Source organism: Apostichopus japonicus, chromosome 17 (assembly GCF_037975245.1).
Source record: "Apostichopus japonicus isolate 1M-3 chromosome 17, ASM3797524v1, whole genome shotgun sequence".
NCBI lineage: Eukaryota > Metazoa > Echinodermata > Holothuroidea > Aspidochirotida > Stichopodidae > Apostichopus > Apostichopus japonicus.
In genome coordinates, this window is record NC_092577.1 from 35,307,256 (window position 1) to 35,334,931 (window position 27,676).

General features: G+C 37.0%; 1 protein-coding gene across 3 annotated transcripts; it reads left to right on the forward strand.

Annotated features, from left to right (window-relative positions):
• The first annotated feature begins 502 nt into the window (after window positions 1-502).
• Window positions 503-27,641, forward strand: LOC139984393 (uncharacterized). Of its 3 annotated transcripts, none has more exons than XM_071998301.1 (3): window positions 503-763; window positions 4,208-5,149; window positions 22,061-27,641. In XM_071998301.1, the coding sequence occupies exons 2-3, from the start codon at window positions 4,376-4,378 to the stop codon at window positions 22,361-22,363; spliced, it is 1,077 nt and encodes a 358-aa protein (XP_071854402.1). In that variant the 5' UTR covers window positions 503-763; window positions 4,208-4,375; the 3' UTR covers window positions 22,364-27,641. The 3 variants fall into 3 exon arrangements, with proteins under 3 accessions (XP_071854402.1, XP_071854403.1, XP_071854401.1); XM_071998302.1 differs by lacking the exon at window positions 503-763 and adding an exon at window positions 3,841-3,984; XM_071998300.1 differs by lacking the exon at window positions 503-763 and having other exon boundaries at window positions 3,878-5,149.
• Window positions 27,642-27,676: the final 35 nt, after the last annotated feature.

A 27,676-nucleotide genomic window follows, 5' to 3' on the forward strand; every position in this document is an offset into this window, starting at 1 on the left:
AAATCAAGAACAGTAAAAAAACACAGCAGGTTGATGATATTGTGCTTTGACAATACAAATGCGTGTGGTAATGTCTGATTATCATAAACCCTGGCCTATGATTCCACAAAGAACCACCGCCCCCCCCCCCCGTACACGGACCTCGATACCCAGTCTGGTCAATTATCTCGCACTCGTAACTTCTATGTTATCACCCAAGCGCGTAGACTACGTAGTACTAAAAAAATAACCCCTTTGGCTCAAAACAACGATGGTGTTCACCGGCTTCCGTTAATTTTCGTACCTTCTATGCATATTGATGAGGAAAAAGTAAACCCATTGATTAAGTTCGGTGTTATACGCATTTGTGATAATCGTTCTCATCATTATTAATTATTCCAATATCACCATGGTTACTTAATAACGCTCGATGAGTCATACAATGTATTACTATATATATATGTATCGCAAACATACGAAGTCCCCTGCTACACGTGGAAGCAACAACGTATGTTTCTTGACGAAAGGTCAAAAATTCTGTAAGCTTGGAGAATTCATAAGGCAAGCGAGCCTGACATGATTCTAGGCTATGTGCAGTCGTTACTTGCTTCATAGTCGAAAGATCCGTTGGAGCGTTTTCGAATCGGAAGAAGAAAACTATACGATTGCTTTCCTTTTTGTGGCCGAAGTCAGTAGTTATTCAATTATAGTCATCAATACGAAGAATTCAGTGCAACCGCCTTTCCTGATTGAGGGGACATTATTAGGAATGTATTTACTCATGGTAAGTCCCTTTAGTTATAATACCGCTAAAGTATACGCATGTACCTGGAATTTGATTGCGCAATATAAATACACGCCCGATAGTTGGTATGGCTTATATATGAGCAGCAAGGTGATTTGCATGACGTATAGGCCTATACCACTACTGTGGAGCGAAAGGTAAACTCATTCATGCTTCTGCCATAAAATATATCTTCAGTTTTAATCTTCCAACTATATCATCGAAACGTTTAAATGCAAAGTTTTGATTTTTGGAAATCACTCGGTCATATTATAACAAAGTCACATGTAGGCCTATATTAACTGTAGACTTTATACGCGTACTGTCATGATTTTGTCAGACATCGAAAAATGACTGCATGGAAAAATATGTCACCAGCTTCTTGTTTATGTAAACAATAGTTTCTTTGATGGTAAACACCACATCCTGTCTTTTCATGTCTCTACCCTGTGTTTTACCATCCCGCCCCCCTCGTCCCCCAAGGGGTGCTACTGTCTGTAAGCTGTGACTATAAAATCTCACTCTAGCGGTCATCTGTTCTCAGTTTCTTTTTTTAAGTTGGTTTTAATTACAAAATCCTCTTTTTGTAATTTGTCACGAGCGGCAAATCGTTTAATTGTTTTACCAGTTACCATAAACACGTCCGCCAAAAAGAACAAGGAAATATTTTGTGCGAGATTTTAACAAGTTCACGGTCATACCTTTTTTGGCTATATATTAAAAGCCAAGTTAACCGCAGGCGACCGGAAATTGTTTCCGTGGTATTCAAGTTTTCAAACATTTACAAAAAGGAGTTGTTTGACCAACTGTTTGGGCTATGAAGAGACCACTTACCATTCCAACCTGTCAACAGCGTGGTTTAAGTGGTATACGGATGCGGCTGTAGGTCCTCCTTTAAAATAGCTTAAACGAAAAATATACGTTTCTTACGGTCTATAAACGCCCTCTTCAAACCGAATAGAAAACACAGTTAAAACGTCGAGCGGACTACGACGCATGTGTATTTTGTTGATCGATTTCGCTTATAAAGCAAGTTACATTTATTTACGTTCCAATAAGTCTTTATCTCTATGTTAGTTCTGTTTGATGTAATTAGCCACAGCTTTCCGAATCATTTTTTTTCGGGGGGGGGGGGGGGGGCTTTTGTTATAACTTGCTCTTGGCAAGTAACTTGTACTGTCAGCCACGACGTTCTAAAGTTGATTGAGATCAATAATTAGTAATTAATAATGTTGATAATCAATAATCAATGATTATCAATCGTTTGAATACCAAGCACGTATACTTGCTAACTTTATCACTTGCAATCACTGTTGTGCGAACGTAAGTCGGAAGGTCTCTGTCATGGTCAACGATTCCATGCCAATTTAATTTTCATGGAATGATCTTTCGTACTGCGTAAAAATTTATGAAAGCAAAATTGGAAAAAAAAACTGATTGGCATAGAACTGTCTATAACAGCGGTCGACCAACTTTTAGTCCCAAGACCCACCCCTGTTTATCTCCCACTATAGGAGTGAGATACGATCCACTAGGCCCACCCCACTCAGCGGAACGGTGATGCTCAGAATGCATAGCCTATGCATGAAGCTATAGCCTGGACTACACGGACTAGAGGTTAGAAAACGCTAAGCTCCGAACATCATAGATAAAGAGTTATTGACATCTGGAAACATTTCGCGACCCACCAAAGATATTTTTCGCGACCCCACCTTAGTGTCCCGCCCTATACCTTGTGGTACGTTGGTCTGTAACCATGGACATATAACCCTATACCTTGATTTAATAAGTTAAATTTGTAGTTGAACCATTTCCCATTTATAAACTCTATCCAGTCAGTTTTAAAAAAATACCTACATTGTTACCAGCTCGCATACTTCATGGTATTACACCGTGCACCATTAAAATGACTAATTTGCTTAGTATTTTAGTTTCCCTGTAAATTCTAGTCGTGAGCCTAATGAGTCATAAACAGGCAAATACTTTCCTTACGTCAAACAATATAATATATATTTACAGGTTGTGCCACTCTGTATGCATACAGTACATAGAAATTAATGTGTGCTTTACAAATGAACAAATATTTACTTTCTGTTTCAAAGTCCAACTTGGCGTTCTATAAAATTGTCAATGAATGGGGCTGACTGTTTCTGTGACGCGAGACATGCGGAACTTCCCCCCGAAATAAACCTTCTAAAATAATTTAGGTGTCACTATTTTCGCAAATGAAGAAATAAATATTCCCTGAGCAGCCTGCAGGAGGGTTCACTAAATTTGCATGATGGGATACGCTACGTCACAGTTGACACTATCTTCATTTCATATTTCACAAATTTTCGGTGTCATACACCGTACAGTCTTAGCAGTATGCACGTGCAGTTCATATATTGACTGCTACTTGGCCAACTGGTCATCCGCGGTTTTACCTACAAAGTTTAAAATTTTCAAATTCCAATAAACGTTTCCGCAGCCTGGGACACCACACGTGTTTGAATTAGCCTGTGTCCGATAGACTCAAACCAATGTTATGTAGTGTTGAACCCACGTTTTTGGCTGCATCACAACCGCATGACAATCATTGCTGTGAAAATAATTGGAGTGGGCGACTGGTTCCCTACCCCACCCCACCCCACCACCCCCTGGGTGCCGATGAGGTCCTACCCCTCTGAATCCTTTCTCCGACACTGAGGATTGTTAACCTTTGACAATTAATTATCAGTGTTGGGAATGATTGCGGGTAGCATTAACATCTGTGACCATTATTTCACTCTATAGCATATTTGTAAGGCACTACTACAGGTCATGGCATCTTTAACCATTCAATGGCTGACGGCTCTGTCAAATGATAATGACGTCATAATCACCAGATACATTTTGATTAATTAATTGCCAAAATGTTGATTCGGTAACAGGATACCTCGTTTACTATTGTCCAATGAATAATATAATAATTATACTAATAATGAATGAATATGTTATATAAACTAAACATATTATGGTGACAGCGACCGCCAGCCAGGTGTGTAATTCTGTACAATTGACATATCGTCACGTGACACGGATACCGCTGATTAAACTGTAATTGTCATCGGAAGAATGTTTATGCCGCCATAGGCAAAGAGCTGGCATACGACACAGCCATACATGCCATTAAGCAATTCCAGCTCTCAACAACTTCCCCTTTTCTTGAAGCTCGCGTCACAAAACAAACTTTGATCAAGGTAAAGTTCACAGCTGGTTCTTAAGCCAATGCAGTTTACATTCTTCTTCTGCTTCCCAGTCACAGCAGACTTGTTTTCTGAATTTTTCGTCAAACGATATAGGATTTTATTTTTACTCTGTTGTCTGTTGTCTTCATTTTGATGTACTTTCACAGACTTTTTGTCTCAATAATTTATCAAGGTCTCACTTGTGTTTCCTTTCTTCTTTTTCTTCGCTGAACAGAATTTCTGTTAAAAAAGGTCTTCTTCGATTTCGGAGATAAAAGATAAATGAATATTCAAAAGGCAAAATACAAAAAAAAGTTAAAAAGACGAGAGGCCTCTTTCGTGACAAGGCCAGTGGATAATGCCTTTGTTGGGGTAGGATTCTAGCTGGAATTTTAAACCTGTTATGAAAGAGAACCACCACTATTGTCGCTCGAGGAAAATGGCTGTAGTGTTGGAAATTCCTGTGGCTGCACGCATAAGTATGCTAGAAAACTTGGAGTGTTCAGACAATGGACCATTCAGAACCAACCAAGCGGGACAGAGTGATAAAGGGAAAAACACTTACTCACTGCAGAGAAAAATGAGCCTTCCCACTGGATGGTCCTGTCCGTCTGGCAAGCTGAAAAGCAGTACGCCGAAGTCGGAATCGGAGCCTGGTAAAATCAAATCTGGAAGATCTACTACATTCATATCGAAAACTAAATATCATTTGGTTAAAATGACCGGAGACCAGGAGTTATTGGTTGAGGATCTTTATCCAAAATTTCGATCGAAATCTTCAGAAAATATGGAGTCGGAGGACAGTTCTTCACAAGGATCTGGGATTTGTGATAAACGGTTGAGCCTTCTCAGTGGACTGAGTCACAGCGACTACGAAACTTGTGGATCGCAAACTTCATTGGACGATTATGAAAACGATAGGCTCTCTATCTCATCTGGACTAAATAAAGAGGACAATATTTCATCAAGTTTGAATAAATTATCTCAAGATGGTCGGACTTCTAGACCTATTTCTAGTGTACTCGGTGATAGTGAATTGGATGAATTGGATTACAGTGAAATAGACGATCATTCGAAATCCGATGAAAGCCAAGGTGGACAAAAGCCCAAAGCAGAGAGGCCAGCTTGCTTGGACCAAGGTATGACGGCAACGATTGCATGGATCAGGAACGAACTGGTAAGGCCATCTTAAACTGCTAATTAACGATAACATTAATTAAACATTACGGCCTATATTTGCGTCCGCAGCCTAACATATTCATTCGTGCTCAAATATGGATTACATGCTATTCAATTTTCAATGCACATATTATGATATAAATACGAGGGTGGAACAAATGTTGGTTGTAGCAGAAACATTTGAGAAACGTTTGTTTGGGTAAGAGCTAGGGCTTTGATGCAAAATCATTTTCACAACATTTGTGTATAGTACAAGTTGCTTTTAATATGTCTTACCGTATTAAATGTAAGCCATTTAGAAAAATAGGGTGGGGGCGGGGGAGGGGCTAGGGAGAACTAATTATCACGTATTGCGTAATTACTTGACCAACCACTTTCTTTTTGGATCAACCCAATTTCATATCCCGATGTAGGAAACTGGGCGATTCGATTGGTCACGATATGCTGTCACTGAGTTACATTTAATGACATGTCGTGTAACAACGATACGAAGTACAAAAGTAAATGAAGTTCTAAATGCAGTACTAAATACAATACTGAATACAGTACTAAGTACACTTCTAAATGCAGTACTAAATGCAGTACTAAATCCAATACTCAATAGTACTAAATACAATACTAAAACCAATGCTAAATACAATACTCAGTGCAGTACTAAACACAGTACTAAGTACAATACCAAATGCAGTATTAAATGCAATACTAAATACAATACTAAATACAATACTCTATGCAGTACTAAATTCAATGCAAAATACAGTACTAAGTACAATACAAAATAGAGTACTGAGTACAATACCAAATGCAGTACTAAATGCAATACTAAATACAATACTAAATACAATACTCAATGCAGTACTAAATTCAATGCAAAATACAGTACTAAGTACTATACAAAATACAATACTAAGTACAATACAAAATACAGTACTGAGTACAATACCACATGCAGTACTAAATGTAATACCAACTACAATAAAAAATACTAAATAAAGAACTAAATTCAAACAAAATACACTACTACATACAAGACTAAATATAATACTAGTATAGTGTAATCGATCGGATGAACGTTATGAACTATATTTGTCGTTATTTCTTTGCGTAATGCAATGAGCTAAATTTATACTAATGGCTATTGCACATTCCGCGCATCGTGATGTGGCCCACCCTTATATACCCTATGTTGAAATGTCTCAAACAGCCGGAAATCCCCAAATAGTCGTACGTGACTGTCAGTTTAAAGATTAAAACATCTAATTAAAGATTTTGATGTTTTGCCATTAACGTTTTTGAAAATATTTGTATTAATGATTATCAGTGGGTATGTGAGCGAAATTTCTCACTAATGCGACCCCCTCCCCCCCCCCCCCACACATACGATCTGAAAATACTCCATTTTACTTTTAAGTATAACTATTTTTATTTTAAATATTATAATATTTTAACACTACAGAACGACTTACATTCGTGTTATTTGCCCCACCCCCTACCCCCTAGTCATCATGTAGTAGATACTGAGGGAAGAAAACAAGGAATTGAAGAAAAAAAATATTTCGAAATAGATTGCAACTTTTTATGACGATACATTTTTCAAATACCAACCATATATACCAATTGTTCGAATAAGCAAGACTTGTGTATTCACTAAACTAATATTTCTAATTAAACCAATAATTCATAAAGTATTCACATTTGGCATCGAGACTGTTCGATAAATTAAGGCACGAAGTTCACGCCAGCTTTGTCTCATGTATATTATTGTTCATACGCAGGAATGAAATACGTTTCCAAATGTCTCCCCTGCTGGTTACATTTATACATTTATTGAATACTTAACGTTAAATGAAATTAAAGGAAATTAAATGAAATTAATGATTAACGCTTATACGACACTCAACCGTATTTTTGTTCTTTGTTAATATGAAATTTAAGAGCAACAATTTGGATATGTCGGACAAAGGCCGTTATAGCTTAATCGTAAATCACGTGACTGTATTTACAAATTATTATTAAACTTAAAACGAGGGCAAATTTATTGGTTGGGGTCAAAGGTCATCAGAATTGACCCCAAATATGCTAGAAAATCTAAGAAAGGTCGCTCATAGTGACTGATGCTTCAACTTCAAGAAGTAGGTTATTGCCATCTTCAATTTCACCTCCAAGTCCGACAAATTTAATTGTCTCTTTAAAACCTCCTCGAATATCAAAAAATAATTTGGAGTCTCACCCGCCCCTCCCCCCCCCAAGAAAAAAAAATCAAGATCTTTTAGCTATTACCAATTGTTAAAACTGCTAAACTTTGGGGCCATACCAATGACTTTTGAGAACTTCGTGGTTGTTATACTCGAATAAAAAAGTGTTTCTTGTCGACGAAAGGTTGAAGATCGACTAAACTAAAATAATTGATGACCAGCTAAAGTTAAACTTACATTTAGAGAACATAATATGGTCGAGTGTGCTGGATTGATAAATCTACTCTGAATTATAATAATTATTATTATTCGGAAGGTTTGGTAAAATTTCAGATGAGAACAAGCAGCTACATGTAATTATCGAATAAGGTAAACATATATCATTTAAATAAAACACCAGTTTTTTTTTCTATTCTGTGAAGACCATTAGTGGTATAAGCCTATCCACTTTTTCGTCTTTCTCCACATAGTGACGTTAACAAAATGTGTTAGAAACAAATCAATTAAAGTAAACACGTGTAAGCTATCAGGCGTCATTACAACTGATTAAACATCTATTTGAGGTTCGTGTTAGCATTTATAAACTGCATTATGCAACAGTACGGTACATTCTAATAAGTGAGGTCCGTACATCAATATAAGACACCGAATAGGACTCTTTATTCCTTCAAGTTTTCGACACAAGTCTAGGTTGTACCTGGGATCGATATATATATATATATATATATATATATATATATAAATCGTCTCTTAGCTATGTATGACTATAAACAACATCCAACAACAAGGAACCAAATTACACAGAAACACACCTGCCGTCTGAAAACGACTTAACCAAGAAATTGTGACGTCACCAAATTGAAATATCCCTTTCTTTTCCATACTGTACTTTACGGAATAACTATTACTAGCCTATTATTGTAAATTGTAAATGGATATTTATAGAGATCATTCTTTATTACACAATGACGATTTCTGCGGACTTTTCATATTTAATTATATCTACCAATCTTTGTAGAGAATGAGAAAGGAAAATAAATGACGGGGAAGTGAAATAAGGAATACCGTATATATAGTTCCTCAATGTAATCGGGGCTTCCAACACATCGGTTTCGCTATAGGGTTGTGTAAGACTATGCAATCTAACAGTTCATGTTGCGGTCACAGGAACTATGCAAGCTGATATATGCATGCTGTGGTAATATTGAAGGGAAATAACCGGTTGAGTAGGCCTATGTCATAGTTCACCTGACTAACAGAACCTACAGGAAAAATGCCCGTCCGACGTGTATAAAGAGGTGGAATTTTTTACCTCCTAATGTCAAACTGAATATTATAAACCACTGAATATTTGTCCGAAAAAAAGACATCTCTGTGACGATATATCCTTTTGAAGTTTTGATGTTCAAGCAATGGCGAGAAATTCTGCCTTCATTGTATCAATTATTATTGCTTATTTTGCATTCTTATTATCATCAACACCATTGTTAAACATCAAAGAATTTGAATTAGGAACTTACAATTGCAGATAGTTAACGTAAATACCGCAAAGGGGAATTGGTTTGGTCCTGATATCTCCTTGCGTCAAGCAGACACTTCCTGGTTGAAGCAAACAAGTACTAACATCATCATTATAATTATAGGCTAATATTGTGCCGTACGGCATGTCATCGGAAAGTAATGTTCCGTTTTCGATGAAGTATAGGCTATGTAGCCGCATATTGCTGTAAATCGATTTAAATGTACAGTCAAAATCAAAAAGTAGGCGCTGTCATGTACAGTATAGGTCGCATACCTAGTTCCACGAAACACGACAAAGCATATTGATTTGAGTTTTAGTACTGTCGACATTAGGCCTATATTACATTATATGTGTGCATGCGGGAATGTCAAAGGTTAATACGATTAGTGGACGGGGCTGTATGGCAAACGGGGAAGATGTGTCCACTTTCAACACTTACTTAGTAGTTATATCACATGAGCATAGGAAACATGTTAACACGTAGATCGACTCAATGATGTTCCGGAATCTGTTTTTCAAATTCGTTCGTATTTTTTGCAAATCACGAGGAGACACTATTATTATTCGATAGGCGATACTCATGCTGTCGAGTTAATGCCTGTCAAAACAAATAAAATATGAACTATTTCCTTAATTGTATTATCGAATAGTCTTGATGGGTTCACTGGCATTAACTGTAATACGTTAACCAAATACATTGAATACACATTGAGGATTTAAACTACAGTAGAAAGAGAGATGTTTGAATCTACAGTTATACAGATAGTCAGAGCCAAGACCGCAGAATCTCGTGTGAACTTGTATTTCAAAATAAACTGAAATAAACAAAAGCAATTACTTCAGACATATTCATCCTGTCGACGGTGGTGTTATTATTCCTACCAGCAGAGACAAAAGGACGCTATCCTTCGATGTTTAAAGGTCTGTTGTACAGACCCCAACTATAGCACGCTATCATAGAAAAGTTTCTAGAGTTAAGTAATCGACTTGCCTTGGTCGTAAAATGACCTCTGTTTACCAATCAGTCTGCAACGCCTGCCACATATTTTTTCTTGTATGAGGGTCTTTGTGTCATGCAACGCTGTATGATTAACTACACTGTAGAAATGAACATATTTCCACACAGTGTTTACACAAAGAGCCTAATGGTGTTAAGAAGTTATGCAGGATAATTGTAGAGCCTGAGGTCGATTTACGACGGTGACAAGTCGATTACGTAATCATAAAACTGTCCTAGCTATAGAGTGCTATAATTAATCATAAAACTTTCCTAGCTATAGAGTGCTATAATTGGAGCCAATAAAGCATATCTTTAAGGCATTTGGCCAATTGGTACTGTAAGGGATAAAAAGAAAGTGGTTGTAATCTTGTGTTATACTAGCCGCTGGTTCGTAATGCAGTGGGACGGCTGCTCCGGGGGGGGGGGGGGGGAGGGGTGGAGGAGGGTGACCCGACGAATTGTCCCACATGTTTGAGAACCATAGATATAGATATGAATATGGATTAGGTTATACGTTTTGCTCAACAGGTAAAACCTGAGAATGTAATTTGCATGATTTCCGTTTCTATGTCCATTATAATTATGTAAAGAGAATTGTAACAATCCACTGCAGTCCTTGTAGGAATATATTTGAAATAAATGAGAACAACTGCGAACTTATGATTAAGCTGCCCGGCTCGTCGTGTATTGTACGCAATTCTCAAAACTGGGAATCTTCTTCGCTACATGTTCGCTGTGATAATCTGGTGAGACTTTTGACGAGGGAGGTTGGCACATTTGACCCTTTAACCCTTGGCATAAAATATTTTTGTCCACAGTTGTTGGAATTTAAGGTTAACAACTTAACAATGACAACGTGCCGAGGCAAATTTGCAATCAATCAAAGGTTGCTAAGTAACTCGGTGGGTATATTCATTACATAACGAAGTATGCATGCCAATACCATTTTCGCCGAAAGTGGATATACTTCAACAACTATGAAAGGAACGTTCACCCTATCACGTATTCTATTTTTACACACGTCATGTTGACGTCACATCGTGTCAGACAGCCCACTGGGTGTGGAGAAGTAAATGCGCAAATATGATATAGTTTTCACATGATCTGTTTATACGTTTAGCCTATATATATGTATTGCAATCAAGCATGGGTTCAAATAAAACAGTATTCCCGCAAGGAGTCGTGAAATGTCATGGAAGTTACTATTAAACGCTCCTGTGGGTCTCGAAGGATTCCAACTATTTAAAATACAAAATCTTTGACTTTGAAACAGAATCAGTTACTAGGAGTTACTAGGCCACAAATATTGTCAACTCTACAGGGGTGTAAATTTTCGACCTCTTGTTTAGAAGGGAAATACTTTCTACTCGGGCATGCAAAGTACTGCTCGAAACTATTAAAACATAGAAGAAAAGAAGACCTATTCCTGATAATTTTTTTCTGGGGGGGGGGGGGAGACAAATATTTGGCCCCTCTCCAGTAGCTATACGACACTTGGTATTCTACCAACAAAATAATACAGAGATCTCCTTCTATCGCTTCCACCTGCTTGCTTTCATGCTTTGATCATCCAAGAATTTCAAGACCAACTGTCTGTTTTACTGCGTAGCCAGATGCTTAATACTAACTAACAATCATGAAAGGAATAACAAAAGCACGATACACCAGAGGTTTAGCCTACAACAGTGGTTCTTTCTTTCTTCGAGGGCCAAATGCGAACAATTGGGTTGGGAGAAGAGCAACACGGAACCAAAAGTCTGCCCAAACAACAATTTAACATAAAGACACTCAAATCTAAATGATACACAGGTCAATATTATTTTGCCGTATCCTTATCTCATACGAAATAACGAAGGCAAAACTGTACATTGGGAACCGTGAGCACCAGAAACCTTCATTTGACACAAAGTGACACAAACGAGTGAATTTATGAAAACAAATTTATCCTTTGTTAACTTAGAAATTTGACAAAATAACAACGAGTATTCAAAGTTGTGAACAAACAATTTTAACGACTTGGTGAGTCATCTAAAAGGGAGGGTTTGTGAATAATTGTAATCCAAACACTATTCATATCGAACTACCATGGTAACGACAGAAACAGGGAATATGAGAAAATAAAACTATTGTTTCTGATGGATGAGTATTTGAACCGCACAGGCATGTATGAATTGAGTTCGTTGTTGTCCCTCTGCAGATGACTAATACAGTCATCCTATAGTGTCACCAGCATGGAAGTCTTACCCTTTAGTCACATGGTCACACACAATAGTCACTTTCCGTGGAAACGTATCGGTAACATTTATTGAACGCCAACAAGGACCAAAAGTATCAAAGGAAATCTCAAACGCAAAATGTAAAATTACACGATGATATAATAAAAGTGTACCATTAAAATATAAGGGATTAAGAACATTGGCGTTCCATGTACTTATAATTCTATATGAATCGTTTCAATGGTCACTTGTGTTCAACCTCTGAATCCTACTTGGTAAGATTTCACTATCATTCTCAGGCAAATGATTCTTCTTTTCAGCACCTTTTATTTTCAGAACTCCACTCTAATTCAATTTCCCCTTCACGTTAACTAATCTGTCGTTATTCGGACTGTTTCAGCATTTAAAAATTATTCCTTTCCGTCGATCACAGAATTGGATCAATCAGCGATAAAGATCCAAGCTTTCTAAATCCAACATTATTTTGTTTACAGTGAATCCTTTAAGTTTTGTAGCAGGTCAAGTTGCTGAAACGTTGTTTAGCAACAAATGTAAATTACAGCTCTTACGCGATGTATATGCTGGAGAGAACGGAATGAGATTCTTGTCAAATGCTCTTCTCCCTTACCTGTCTTCATTCAACTATTGCACTTTCCCATCTATACCGACCATATTTACTGGTAATAATATTCAAACCGTAACCGTTTAAAACACAAGAGAATATTGTCTTCATGGCTTACAAACTTGAATGGCACACGACGCGGTTAACCCACACGATCACTACGCATGCGCAAATGTGACATGTACCAATTTGAAATTATGCGAGCTTTGACAGGGGCTTTCCTGTGGTTGTAATTGTTTCAACGAATCTTAATGAGACACAGAGTTATACTTACTTTCCAAGTTAAAGTTGTCAGTCTTTATCAAGACAAGTGTACGTTGAATATTCGGCAACTTAGGTCTTCTATTTTCTGTTTAATTAGGCCATTCCTGTTTCTGATTGGCTAAGTATGGATAATATATTTCAGTGTCCATTGTCATTTGAAAGGACGTGTAGAATTACGTTAAAATAGGTTGATTCATTAACTACAGTGGCAGAGAGGGAGGTAGACATGTCAGGGAATGGCCAGATAGATAGGCAATATGTCACAATAAACATAGCCTCGTCATGTGGAGTCATTTTATTTTCAAGAATGTTGATCTTTACATTTAATAAACCAGATCATGCTTTTCAATAACTTCATGACAAGTTGCATAGTTTGGTGACATTTTTTCCGGTTTGGCGGGCCATAATATGAGGGCTTGGGATCCAGCTGGATGGATTTTCAGTTCTAGCAGATTGATAACTTCTTATGGGGGAGTGAAATGAGGATAAGAAATAAGTAGTGACGGGAAGGTGTGGGTTCGGGAGGGGTGGGGTGGGAGGATGAGGAAGATGTGAGGGGGGCGGGAGCGATTGGCGAAATGAGATGAACAAAGGCGAACTCAACTCATCACACTGTACTGTAAAATTATGATGCAAGCGTCATTACTTGAGTCAGTGAGATATCAATGTGATGGTAGGTGAGTGTTGTGGGTGGGGGACTTAGGTAACCACGTTTTTAGATATTATTAATTCACCCGCTATGTATTATATAGTGGCCAAAAAACTTTCGCAACCAGTGACTTTCGTCGGTGTTTGTGACTAGAACAGTTTTCAAGTTAGTTATAGTAATAACTTATAATGCGATATTATAAAAACTTGAAAAGAAAAGAAATACAACTTATAATAATAACTCTTAATAATTTGAAAGAAATAACCTAAGTAAAGTCACTTTAATGCATTAATGCTTAATTTTTACAGGATCATCGTATTAGTATTTCAACTGTCACAAACATTTTGAACCAAAACTAGGGTATAATACAACTTAAAAAGCATCCGTCGTTTTAGAGATATTTGAAGCCTCGATATCAAAGGCCTCCCATGAAAAGCATAAAGGGAAGGTTCTGCTTGGTAATCTACAATCGTTATTCATGCACGGTAAACTTTTCCTTTCATCCGTCCGTCGATAAAAGACACCTTGATAGGTTGCTTACTTGAAACCTTTGTCAAGTTAATACAAATCCGAGTTTAATCTGATAGCGCGCCTTAACTGCATCCGGGTATTGGCAGTTACTTGTTGCGAATCAATACTTATGGTTTTCGCTATAGCACAAATAAGCGATTGTTTAGGATGTCCGCGGTTAACCTCACCTGACTGTAACGGGTCCTATCATTTCCCCCGTGATAACCTGTTATATCCATCTCTACATATTGTGACGTCACACATTACAATAGAATGATTGTACTTGGGAATAAGGACTACAATGGCAAATAGATTATTTCATTGTTATTATATCCCCTGTGGCCGTTCATGGTCAAAACTTTTGCACTTATATTATAATTGTCTGTGCCATCCTCAAAGCTTCCTTTCGGATAGGCTCATCGGTGCGTGCATCTGTCCTTTTTGCAACTGGCTGAAATTTTTAAGTTTTAAATAAAAAAGAAAAGAAAAAAATTCCCCTCTCTCTGTCACTAGTTTCGGTTTATTGACATAGAGGAATGTTAAAACTGTATGTGATATTAAAGTTACATAAATTAGTGATGGAAAGTGCTTTGATCGAGGGAGGTGAATTGAGCATGCTTACATTATTAGACTTTCTAGCACATTTTTTGGTACTTGGAAGTTTGAGGGCCAGGAAAGCCCGGGGCGCGGGCGGTATTTCAGATCAACGGGAACTTGTTGAAAGGCGTCCAATTGGGAATTTTTGTTCTATACTTTCATGTCCCTCTTGCAAAACACTCGTAATGACAGTATGAGCAATAAGAATATCATGTTTTCTGTCAGATAAAGGTAAGGAACTGTTCATACTGCCAGCATGAGTGCTTGGAAGCATGATATGGGAGAACAGTATAGAATGGTATTAGCATTAGGGAATTGTCCCAACTGGTTTGCACTAGGACGCAGTTAAATTGGAATCAGAAGACGCTAAGAACAGTCTACTTCATCAAAATAGAAGGAATACAAATAAACAAAACAAAAATTAATACTAAAAAGTCAATTATAAATAAACCAAATAGAGGAAACAGTCAAAGATGGACGTGGTCTTAAAGGTCTTTCAAGTATTCTTTGAGTGCGAGTTTGCAAAGGAAATATATGGTTTGGACATCATGTGATGACGTCATCCGATCCTGATTGTTGCTTGTTGTTTCGTTGAGAAAACAACAACAAAAAACATCCCGTCAATATTTGTAGTCTGTTCGTCTGTATATTAAGCCGAAATCTCACGCAATATAGCGGATTGCGTTCAAGGTTAATTCAAATTCCTGACTAATTTACTGATAAAAGGATTATTTTTATAACAAGAAATTTGTAAGAATAGAACACAATTTTGCGGTTGTAGAAGTCGAGTTCCTTTTCAAAATAGCTTGTTGCTAAGGTCATGGTCTTGACCAGACACAGTCACCCTCTGTACCGTAAATCAGTCAAAAGGAGTCAAACTGCACCCAGTAACAACCAGTGGGGCAGCGATTAACCTGGGGTCGGGACCAAGTATTAGTTAGGGCTCCTCTAAAAGCGAGCGAAGCGAATAATTGCGAGACCGCGCTATAGCGCAGTGAGATTTGATTCCCACTTCTTCTTGATGTAATTGTACTTTTGAATGGTAGGTCCTGGGGGACTCCTAAATCTCATGGGCCCGGGCTTCATCCCTCTCAACCGCCTGGCGTTTCGCAGCCAGTAACAATTCCTTGGTAAGGGATTCAACTGTGTCACCTATCATGCAAAGATCAAAATCAGATAAGTATAGGCATCGTAATATACAACACGTTCATGGAAGATGCTAATTTGGGGGTCGGGGAGAGGGGGGGTAACTACTTATCAGTTAATTGTTCCAGTCTGAATGAGTCGAACGCGGGCAAAGTCCGCTAAGTTATAGGTGCGCGCTCGTTCACGGCGAACCGTGCACATGCGCACGAGCGGAAATTCAGCACCATGTATTTTTCAGCGTCTTTTTTTTAAGTGTTATGTGACTTCTACGTGTTGGATAAGAATAAGATATTAAGGACTCCAATGATGGGGAATGGATGGAGTTGGATGAAGTCTCGGAATGAAAAACGTAGGAAAGTAAGTGGGCCCACTTTTCCTATATATTGCAAACTATTACAGCAGTTGATCGATCCATATATCCCATTGCAACATATGGTAGTTTACTATACAGTACTTTTGACGTATCAAGCGAGGTCAATTGTCTATAGATAAAGCATATGTTACCATCAAACAATCAGTCTTTAAAAAAATATTTTACACGGGAATTCAATCATGTTTGATTACGCTCTTTAAATAAATGAAACCAAAATATCCTGCGGTAAATCGATTTTACAAGTTATCGACTATTTTGTTCAAGTATTTAAAAGTCAGGATCACAATTTTACGTCTCACAAACTTTGGAATAATTTCTTGCTAATCGTTCAAAAAAGTTGATTGAAAATATGATATCAGTGATGTTTTAATAACATAATCTGTGAAACTAATCAATTATTCACCTCAAATTGAACAAACCAACCGAGAATCCGCCTAAAAGATCATCTGCGCTATGATTGGACTTTCATCTGTTGTTTTCTTTAGCACAACTGGAGACTTGAATCCTATAAATAAATGATATATGAAGCATTTTCACAATTACCATGACATGAAAAAAACATCACTTTACAGTGATCCGTTCCACTCCCTCTTTTTCGATAATTAGTAAATTTAAGTTTTTCCATTTTAACATACTATAACGAGCCAATGTTAAACATATCTTCCAGTGATTATTAAAAGGTACTTTATCATTTGCTAGCACTAACAAAGTTTGACCGAGATCTAAAATGCAAATAACTGTAAGTTAAAATAACTGCAAACGCTGGGGAAAGCAAACTCTCACGTTAGTTCAGTATAAGCGCAAAGTATTTTGGTTGTGTATAACCATTACAATATGGGTTTGGTTAGTGGAGTTTGTGCAACTTTATTTAGAAAAGCTTGTAAACTTCCTAAAACCCCATATTTAGCCTAATTCAAGGAGACGTATGAAACACGACAATCATTATTGGTCTAAGTGAGGGAGATCCATTTTATGAACAACTTTCCCGGACAGCTAAGGAAACAAAAAATCTTCGTTTTTTTTTCTCAAGATTTTATAAATTTCCTTGACATAAAAAGGCTGAGGACTTAATCAAGTCGAAATATGACGTCATCGAGCCACATGTATACATAAATGTTTCTGAATGTGTTTCTTTATTTGTTACTTTAGCTTAATTGTCTCTAATAGAAATGTGTAGTTTGTGCGAATGTTGAAACTAAAATATTGAGCCCCTAAATATGAACTAATCTTGACATTGGTTTCAGTGTCAACACTGTTAACATTCTACTATAAAATATGAACAGAACAGAAAGTACAAAGGTCAGTTCAGATCCTAGTGATCATGGGCCTATGACGTCACACGTTCACGTATACATTTTCGGCCGTATATCGTATATATGACTAAAGGTTGCGAACAGGGTCATACAAGTTAACATTCTTTTCCCTTTGCAGTCTACCTATTGTGTTATTCATCTTATTGTTTGTACTAAAAAAAACTGACTTGCCAAACTGCAAATATTTCACCGTAAAGCTCTCATTCTTTGGAACAAAAGGAAGGGCTTATTCAAGCAGTGTCTGCCCCGTGGTTTATTGTGATATTATAGGCGTTTATAGTTTGCTGTTCTAACGGTTTGGTTAGTTTATATATAGTTATATGCACATGCAAAAATTGACAAGGTGTCAGCTTAAGGTTTAACCAAACTGAAAGAAATAGACTGCTATGGTCACGGGACTGGTATACTATAAAGCTGTTAACCAACACAAAACCTTGTGGTTTTTAACCCGTGAATATACATAACGTGATTGATACCTTCATATACATTGTCTACGTGATTATAACGTCATAAAGCATCATCATTCACATGTGAGTGAACACTGTTGTCATAGAAACCGTTTTTTATTTGCAAATATATTACCCCTTTATATATCTATATAGACTATAAATAGTGTTTGATACTGCCAAGATCCTTTCCTGCTAGTTTATCGCGGGACACATTTCCTCCCATCTATTACGTGTATACCTATAGAAATGCAGTGTATAGAGGTAAACAACGACAACCATATTATAGCAGTACACAGGCAAGGAATTACACACCGTTATGTCTTTAAAGAACTTGACTTCAGGTATTTTGCATAACTTAAGTTTTTGCCATTGGCAGAAAGTGTTAGCTTTCATATTGACTCTCACATCACCGTGTGTATCCTATCAGTATCCTATCCCGACTTGGACAACGTTTCGAAACATAGCAAAACTTGCGCAAACTAGTTATACATACCTACAGGATATACTTGATAATACACCTGGGCCATAAAGGTATTCTTCTATACACGCGTGTTCTATAAGAGTGAACGAATGGAGTAATATTGTCATCATTATCATCACAAGTGCATTATATGTTGTTATTTTGTAGCATCTGAAGAAGATCCTGCTAGGATCGAAACGTCAGGCCAACTTACTTTTACACATTCTCTTACACAGGCTCTCTAGTGGATAAGCAGTTTGCTAACAGTTTTAATTTATTTTGTTATAATGTTATTATGTTAGCATAACACTGAAGTTACCGTCCAGATAATTTATCAATATATAATATTTTCATATTTGAAAAACTTTACGAATTATAAAAAACAACAACTAATGTTTGCGCTTGTTAACATTAAATGCATTGAAGACTCGCCCCAAACCGCGAGCCGCCCTCCGGAAAAGTTTACTTTCCGTTGCTTGCATGTGAAGTTTTTTCCTTGTCGCTACAAAATGCAGACAATAATGAAACGTGATACCTTGTAATCTTTTATCTGGACCTGAGATGTCCATCGCTGCTATGTACACTGTGTTGTGGGTATTGACCGTAGCTGCATATATTGACTGTACACTAGTGTCTAATTACCGACGGTAGCTAGCTGTGTGTGTATTGTCTTGGATCGATGGTGGTGTCTAACACTTCTGTTACACCTCATTCGAAAATAGGTCAGATTACCGGCATCAGACGTTTCCTTGTGCGCGAGTCTTCACTCCCTTTAAACTGAATGAACTGAACATGGGTCCAGCACTTAATGGTTTAACGTATAGGCCTATAGCCTACCACTATACCTAAATCGTGTCCTATCCCAATTTTAAAACGTTACGAAACACAGAAACCATGCATGAGCTGATAATCCCGGTACTGTATATATAACTAGCTATAATGATTTCAACATCATCAAATCCCCGTAACTATGGAGACTATGAAACCCAATAACCGCATAAGAGTTGTAATCTTATAAGAATGATGGACCAGTTTCTGGGAAGAATCACCAACAATTCAGTCTACATTTGGATTTAGAAGACAGATATACATACATATGGCTTCCGTCTTGCTTTGTCATTTTCGGTCACGCATTTGTCCACGAGGGCTTTCTGCTGTTTGTACCTATACAGTATACTTCTACACATACAGCAAGTAACAGTTTTACTTGGGTAAATCTTGTCAATTGAAGTCAAACGTTAATCATGCCAGACAACCCAGTCAAATGACGCTACAAGGGCAGCCAGTCCTTACTTTTCCTGAAGTATATATCAGAGATATGAAACTAAATAAACTAAATTTATATTTTATTCCATATTTTCTCAGGGTTTTACACCCCTCCCCTCAACCCCCTTCTCTCGCTATGCTTTCGTAGACGAAGGATTGAATCTAAGGACTACAGTAAGTCGCAAAGTGATTCTCAAGTTGAGTTGGGTATGTCAATTGGAAAGGGCATGCAGGTGAGGGGTACAGGTGCTCGATATAATGTGTATGTTTTCAAAAGTTTCGTCCAAACGTTTCTCTTGGACGAAATCGCCGAAAGTCCTGTAGCCCTGTCGTCAAAACGTACGTGAATACGACACCGCTGCCGTCTCCCCACTGGCTGTTGCTAATCGGGTCGCCGGGTACTTACCCGTGGGGGGGGGGTCGGGAGGAGAGAAGTAGGAAGAGAGTGAAGGAGAGAGAAAGAAGCAGCTAACCATTCTCTGTGTATAGAATTTTGCTAAAACTAGCAGATCGGACAATTATTAAAAGCCTTCTGTTCATGTTGAGAGAGCCAGTTGCCTTTTACACTGGATAAGCTCATAACTACTATATGCTATTCTTTAATACTGGCCTCCCATTTAATAAAAAAAAAAAACAATGTCTCTGTCACTTCTGTGGCTTCCGGGAGGGGAGGGGAGTATGGTGGTTAGTATGGCGCCGAACACTTTAAGAGCAATGGATTTAACAAGTTGGTCCCACAGTACAGGGGACACTTTCAACACCACTGCACACTGGTCTGAAGACTCCTTACACCCCGCCCCCCAAATCTCAAGCATTTCTGAACCTCAAAATCTAACCAGGTATTCATTTTGAAAGAAAAACATATAACGTTAAGAGATATATACTATGGTCTAAATATAGTCTATTTGTATTATTCAATTCAAGCACCAGTACTTCCCACGTCCTTTACTTCTAATTATGTTTTAAAAAATTCCTTAAATTGTTTCCTTTTATTAACACAGTTTGACAAGTTCAAATAAAATTAGGTTGGCCTACAGGTATGTCAACATACAATAGTCTAGTACTGTAGTACTATGGTTAACGTTGATTAAAACCGTTGATACTTTCATGTAATAAAGGGCTATGCAGGGCTATGAAAGAGGGCATTCATGTGTGATAGTTGTGTTTGGTCTTAACAGGGGAAATTCCAGGGTTTAAATGGGCAGCCACATAACTTACACCACTTTTCTGTTCCCGTCATTACAATTTCAAGTACATCGTGGTAATGACTATAGTTATGAAATGTTTAGTTTTTTCCTGCAAACTTCTCAGCAATTGTTGGATAAAGAATTTACAGTTTGAATCTCTTATATACTAAAGTATACATGTTAATCAACCGTTATCGAGATATTGCAGGGCCATGCATATGCTGTATTGTGTCATGTACCGACATATATAGACAGACACACACACACACACACGCAGACGGTTATGCACCTGTATATGGGTAAACTGATACAGACGGGATGTAGCTATTTCCTTCCTTGGTGACATCCTTTGTATTCACGATGAATGGTGTACTCGGGACTTAAATCAACTTTTTGATACTATTATTAAGTCTGTCGAATAATGTCATCGTTTATTGACATATAAAACGATACAGAGTATGTTAGTATATGTTACAACTTTTGTTGCCATAGTTACCAAGGTTGGCGAGTACATTGGAACGGAAACAGGCCAACTTGACAAAAGATGGTAGTTAAGGATCTCCAAGAGTGTTTTCTCAACAGTATAACAACTTAACATTCTTGCACTGCGCCCCCTAATGACCTTCTCTAAGGTCACCCCCCTTTTACCTTTCTAAACTACAATTAAGAAGCCTGACACGCGCGTTTCCTCAGGATTTTCCATCTTTCAAATCTCGTCTGCTCGCCGGGAATTGATTCTTTACGTAGATTTTCTGAAACAAGACGGAATATTTGCTTTACCTATAGTTTGTTCCATCCAGGAAGGCTTCTTGTTTGCTTCACTGTATAGTCACTTTAACAATGATCGTGTTTTTTCAGTAGCCATCCACGACACTTTGAGAGGAAGGAACTCAACTCATTTATCTGAATGCTCGGATATCCGATTACCCGACTTAAGGACGTTTGATAGCACATAATTCAATGTTTTCTGTGGGTTAAGGCACGGTTAGATGCACCCCCAACCACCCCACCAGCCCCCCCCCCCTCCCCAACAGCCACCACCCACAGAATCCCTGCATAGAGCATGCGCATAGTACTGCAGTACCTATCATAATTATATCCATATTATATTTTTCCTTTTCTCTTTGTCTTTCTCTGTAGAGCGAATTTCGAGCCCAGGATCAATCTTTGATGCGACAATTCATGGAAATTCAAGGCAAAATTAGAAACTTGAAAGTCCAGCAACAACAACGACAAAAGCAAAACTTGATGATGAGGAAACAAAAGCAACAAGCGAAACAACTTTTATCTGGCGATAATTCTTCTGATCTCCTTGGAAACCATCGATTTTCCTGGGAACTTGATTCCTTGTACGAAGAGGATGAATATTATGACTATGACACCGAGGACGATTTAGATGACGATGAGAATTTACCTACTTCGGGAGCTACTGGATATTCATGATGATACTGCAACAATATGAATATGCAACAATATAAATATGCATATTTTACCAGAACGTGCGCTATCCTAATAATAGACGGACATTCATGAATATGTGCACACGTTGAGGAAAGCGTCGTGTCAATGAGCCCATCACTTGACTCGTCAATAATGGTGAAGCTTGCCGTCTGCGCGCGAAAGCGAATTAGAATCTTCTATAAATTGTGGAAATGACCAAAACAAATGGAAACATTTTTTTTCAGGTGTTAAGAAAGTGTCATCGATGGGTGTGAAATCTCTTTCTCTCACTTTCCTTTTTGGTGGTGGTGAAAGTGCGCAATGGACATAATTTCAGTGCAATTGATGAAGAGATTATTTAAAGGGCAAAAACAAATAGCGGGAAAACTAATCGCTCGTAGGAATACGTACTGAATTTCACTCGTGAATAAGAGTGTGTGTTCGAGTTTTTGCTTGCTTGGTGTTTGACCATCATTATTTTCGTTCCTTTCAATGACCTCTATGTTACTTTTAGGAATTTTGTATATGTATGAAAATCAGTGCAATTATTTAAAAATGGTTCTTCTGCTTAGTGAGGAAACAAGAAGTATTTAAATTAACAGCGCAATTAGGCTATTATTAGCTACGGTACATGACTGCGCTTTTGGTACAATAAGATGTAGGCATCTATGAACTATACAAAGGAACCATAGAAGATAACTTTTCAAAAGTTAGAATCTTTACTGGCGACAACTGTCCATAATTCTTGGTTGTTAAACGCGTGCATGACCATGGGGAACCACAATTTGAATTTATATATCATTTGGTTATGTGTGTTTAGGGAGGGGGGGGGTGAGAAGGGTGGGAGGTAGTGCTGATCACAATTTAATATCCCTATGCATATGTTCATAGTTCGTTATTGCTTTTGATTAAACTAACTTAAAGTTCATATGATATATGCTGAAGGCCTCTTCCAGCAATTGGTGCCATTTTACTGCCACAATCATTAATTGGGAAAGGTACTCACGATACCCTGGGTTTTCAACATTCCCAGGGTAGAGTGAGGGGTATGTATTTATTGCTTTCAAAACGAGTGTATATTCTTTACTATAATATTGATACAGAAACTGACGGAATAATTATAACAAATTCTTTACATTTAATCTTCAACTGAACAACGTAACATTAGTCTAAGCAAAGTGTATAATTAACATGTAAAGCCTTTTTGTTTTGGTGTAATCATACAGCCTAATGACAGACATACAGACAGACAGACCTAGACAAAAATGGACGTCTATATAGACAGACTGTCTGCTTCAGTGGTACTAATAATCTTTTAATCTAAGATAAGATAAAAACAAATGCTCAAACATTATGTCCTGAATATTAGCCAATATGATAATCCATATCGGGTATTTATCATCATTTACATCAAACCGTTGTTGAATCTGACGGTAGATTTTTTTTTACGGTCAACGCAATATTGAAAATCTTTAAATGATAAGTCTAATATACTGATGCAATTATATCATTTGGATCACTTCCGCTAAATATGCACGGGTGCATAAGTTTAAGTCACATACCTTTCCTGTCAACATCGGCATATCGATATGGTTAAATGGAATTACTTTCATATATATGTGTTTTCGCTATCAGTCAGTGACGTCATCAAGCTTTTAGGCTCGTTCAAAGAGACAAAAATTCCATCATTTGGAAATGGTACAATTAAATGGTTGCCTGGTCGAGTCGTTTTGTGTATGGATGATACTTTCTGCCAGTTTAAACCATTTCGTTGCACTTTTGAATGTACTTTGCTTCATGCAGTATGTGACCTATCCTTCTCTGTTTTCTGTGGTGTCATATGAATTTTACTAATTTTATGTGGGAGGGAGGGGGGAGGGATATTATAGAGGGTTTGACATTTATACGGTAGTTCGGAGAGTGTTTTACAGAGAAGAATATATTGCTGTACTTAAAACATGTTTAAGAAGCTAAGTAGCTTTGGTAGGCGAACTATCGTCGTAGGTGAAAGGCCCTCCTTCCCTCTCTCGCACTAGTCCCATTATAGTGACGTCATTGGCTGGTTGTATAGTCCATAGTATGATATATATACTTTGTCTAATGGTGTGGTTAGTTCAAACAGTTTGAATGCACTGGAATCTTAACAAGTCACATGAATGCATGATTACATCGATACAAATCTGAAAGTGCGCCACCATTTAAATGTGAATTTGAAAACTCTAAATGATAAGCTGAAAACGTACGACCTAAATTGTAAAATACTGAATGGAGATGGGTAACAACTGGTCTCAGATACAATGAGTGTAATGGACACACTGTATTTGTCATGACTGTTCATCCTTGTTATTCTCCAGAATGAACAAACTTTTCAAGGACATCCTTTTTTTTCTTCAGCTAGCCTTTACACTGTGCAATGTCTGCACATAATCCCATTTCCGTGTGTACGTTTGGTAACGTCATTTGATTTTCGACGAGTAGCGTTAATTTGTGAAAATAATGATTGTACCAGGAACCTTGCCTAAGCCATTTATGATCTCCTCTATACTCTCTCTCTCTCTCTCCTTTTCTCATTTCAACATAATCCAAGCCGGGTTTTGTGACAAAGCTTAGAATTCCTGAGTTTTAACTCTTCTTCTGATCGTGTAGTTAAGATTATCTATAAACCTTCTGTTATTCAGAAGCTATTTATTTCATCAAGGCCATCAAATCTTTTAAAAAGTATTGAATACATTCGAACAGAATACTCAATAGAGTTTTAAGGCCTTAATTGTCATCGACTAAACGGGCTATTGTGAGACATCTACTGCACGAACAGGTCAAAAATGGATAACAACCTAATGACGACTGAGGGAATGTTCACTTAAATCTCAATAATTGTCCGATTCAACAATTACCGGTTAACCTTGCGTGGACATACAGTACACAAATGCTTATCTATACATATAGTATATATGTGCAGTTAATCGACGCACCATGTCAATATAATTAATGGTTTTCCAGTTGTGTTCCAAAACTGCTAGAAGGTTCAATAATGGTCACTAATGTTTGGACGTGCCTTGCGTATATACTTCATGCACAAGTTTGTTGATTTCTGCGTATATAGTTTGTTTGTTTCGCAGAAGAAGAAGAAGAATGAGTCAGTTATTAGCAGTTAAGATGTGATCACTGAATCAAGGCAATAAAACCAGTTATATTCCTGTTTGTTGACAGGGTCATTTGTGCTTTTCAGTATTCTCTCGACCATGAAGCCAGCCCAATAGGCAAATTCCTCACCTTGAATGGTGTTTTGAGCCATGGTCCTATATACTGTCCTACAGTGTACTATATGTGCTTCTAAAGAAAGGTTACGAACTTAATTCAGGGACAAGTGTTTACACCTTACCGTATAACTTATCAAGTCCTTTAACGTCTTTTAACGATCACAGCTCATTGCACGTGTTGTTGTTGTTATTGGATGGAATTAATCTGTGAAAAGTTAAGCAAAAACAAGAAAACATCTGGAAAGAAAGTTTCCTTCGCAAGGACTTAATTTTTATTTCAGGTGAAAGATCATCTAGGGTTGTTCCAATGTTTATAGATCATTTATATGTGGCATTACTTAATGCATATCGCACATATGGTGAACCTATATAGTAACTCGTGGTGGTGAATTCATTTACGCGCAAACTCAGATGAATCCGTGTATGCGCATGCTCATTGGAGAGACGATATAGCTAAGAACTGCGTCAATACATGCAATTAACTAAACGGGGCATTAATGTCTAAAAATATTCAAAATATGAGCACAGTTCACAGGATCACGCGTTTTTAAATCAGATATTTGTTATCAGATTAAAAGGCGGCCATTTTGAGTTGTGTTAGAGATCTTAATACATTATGACGCCCTCAACGTTTCAATTTGAAAATCTTTCATCTATATGTTACAGTGTTATGGGCTATCGCTACCATTTTCAAATGTTTCGCAGATTATGATCAAAGTGACGAAAGATCTTTATAGATTATAGGGAAGTAACACAAAAGTACATGACGGTACAGTGTATGACAACATAATAAATGAACTACAAGACCAAAATAAAAATATAGCCTTATAAAATAGTGATAGACAGATACATATTATGCTTAGGCCTGCTGATTAAGAAGTAAGCATTTGAACGCAATAATTTACTCCATTATTATAATTTAGTATAACTTTTTCATCACACAAATTAAACAGATGTGAGCATGGAAAAATATGAAGACGAACGAGATAGGAAAGAGCAGGGACGGAAAATGCGAAAAATTAAACTTGCCATTTCATTTAAGTTAATTTTAAGTCATTAATTGTTCGTGAATATCAGCTGAGACGCACATATGTAGGGGTGAATATAGCGTTATATGCATTAACAATGAGCTTCGAGTTGTTTTGTATTAGTATATTGCCAGTTAATATCATACGAGTTGGTTACGATGGCAATGTACCCGCTAAATATCCAGGGCAAGGACACTTTTGAAAAAAAATTACCTTTTCCCCCAAGTTTGTAAGTACAAAGTGTCTTTTTGGTGTTAAATAAAATAAATTTGTCATTAAGTTTTCTTGTAGGCTGTTGAATATACGAGTAATTTCATAACGACTCAGCCGGCCCTCTAATAGCCAGCTTACCCGAGAGGGCAAATAACCTTCCATATTTTTATGATCTCAGAAAGTTCTTAAAAGAAACTCCCGAGGTATAAATATCTATACAGATACGTTGAACCAGTCAAAAAAAGTGTTATTATTAATATTATCGATAATGTAGTAGTTGTTGCAGTAACAAATCATATTGAAGTAATAATCATATCAACGCTGTGAATATTCATTATGTTAAGTATAATTGAATAAATATTTATTGAAATACTTTATTTTTCAATCATATATTGCTTTAATTCGGATATTAGTCACTTTACTTAATTGCAGTTATTTTTTGTTATGTCTTGCTAAAAAAGGTACAATTTAAATTTCATTACTGCTGTTGTTATTTTCGGAATCTGACGTAATCAATATGATTGAAGGTATATGGTCGGACCTGCAAATGGAATGAAATGTTATTGTTTAATAGTAATTATTTAATAATAATATTATTAATAATTAGAAACAAGTATGTTCACACCTTTTGTTATCTTAATCTTGAAATTTATTAGTAATAAAAAATATCAATAGACGGTATCCAATTAGCTTTAACGCTTTAAATTATGATTTTTATATAAAAAAGACAAATAAAACATGACATTTGTCGACAATAATAAGTCTTCCTTTGACAATGAATTGATTCTGTTTTGTATTTTCTTTTTTCAATGTCG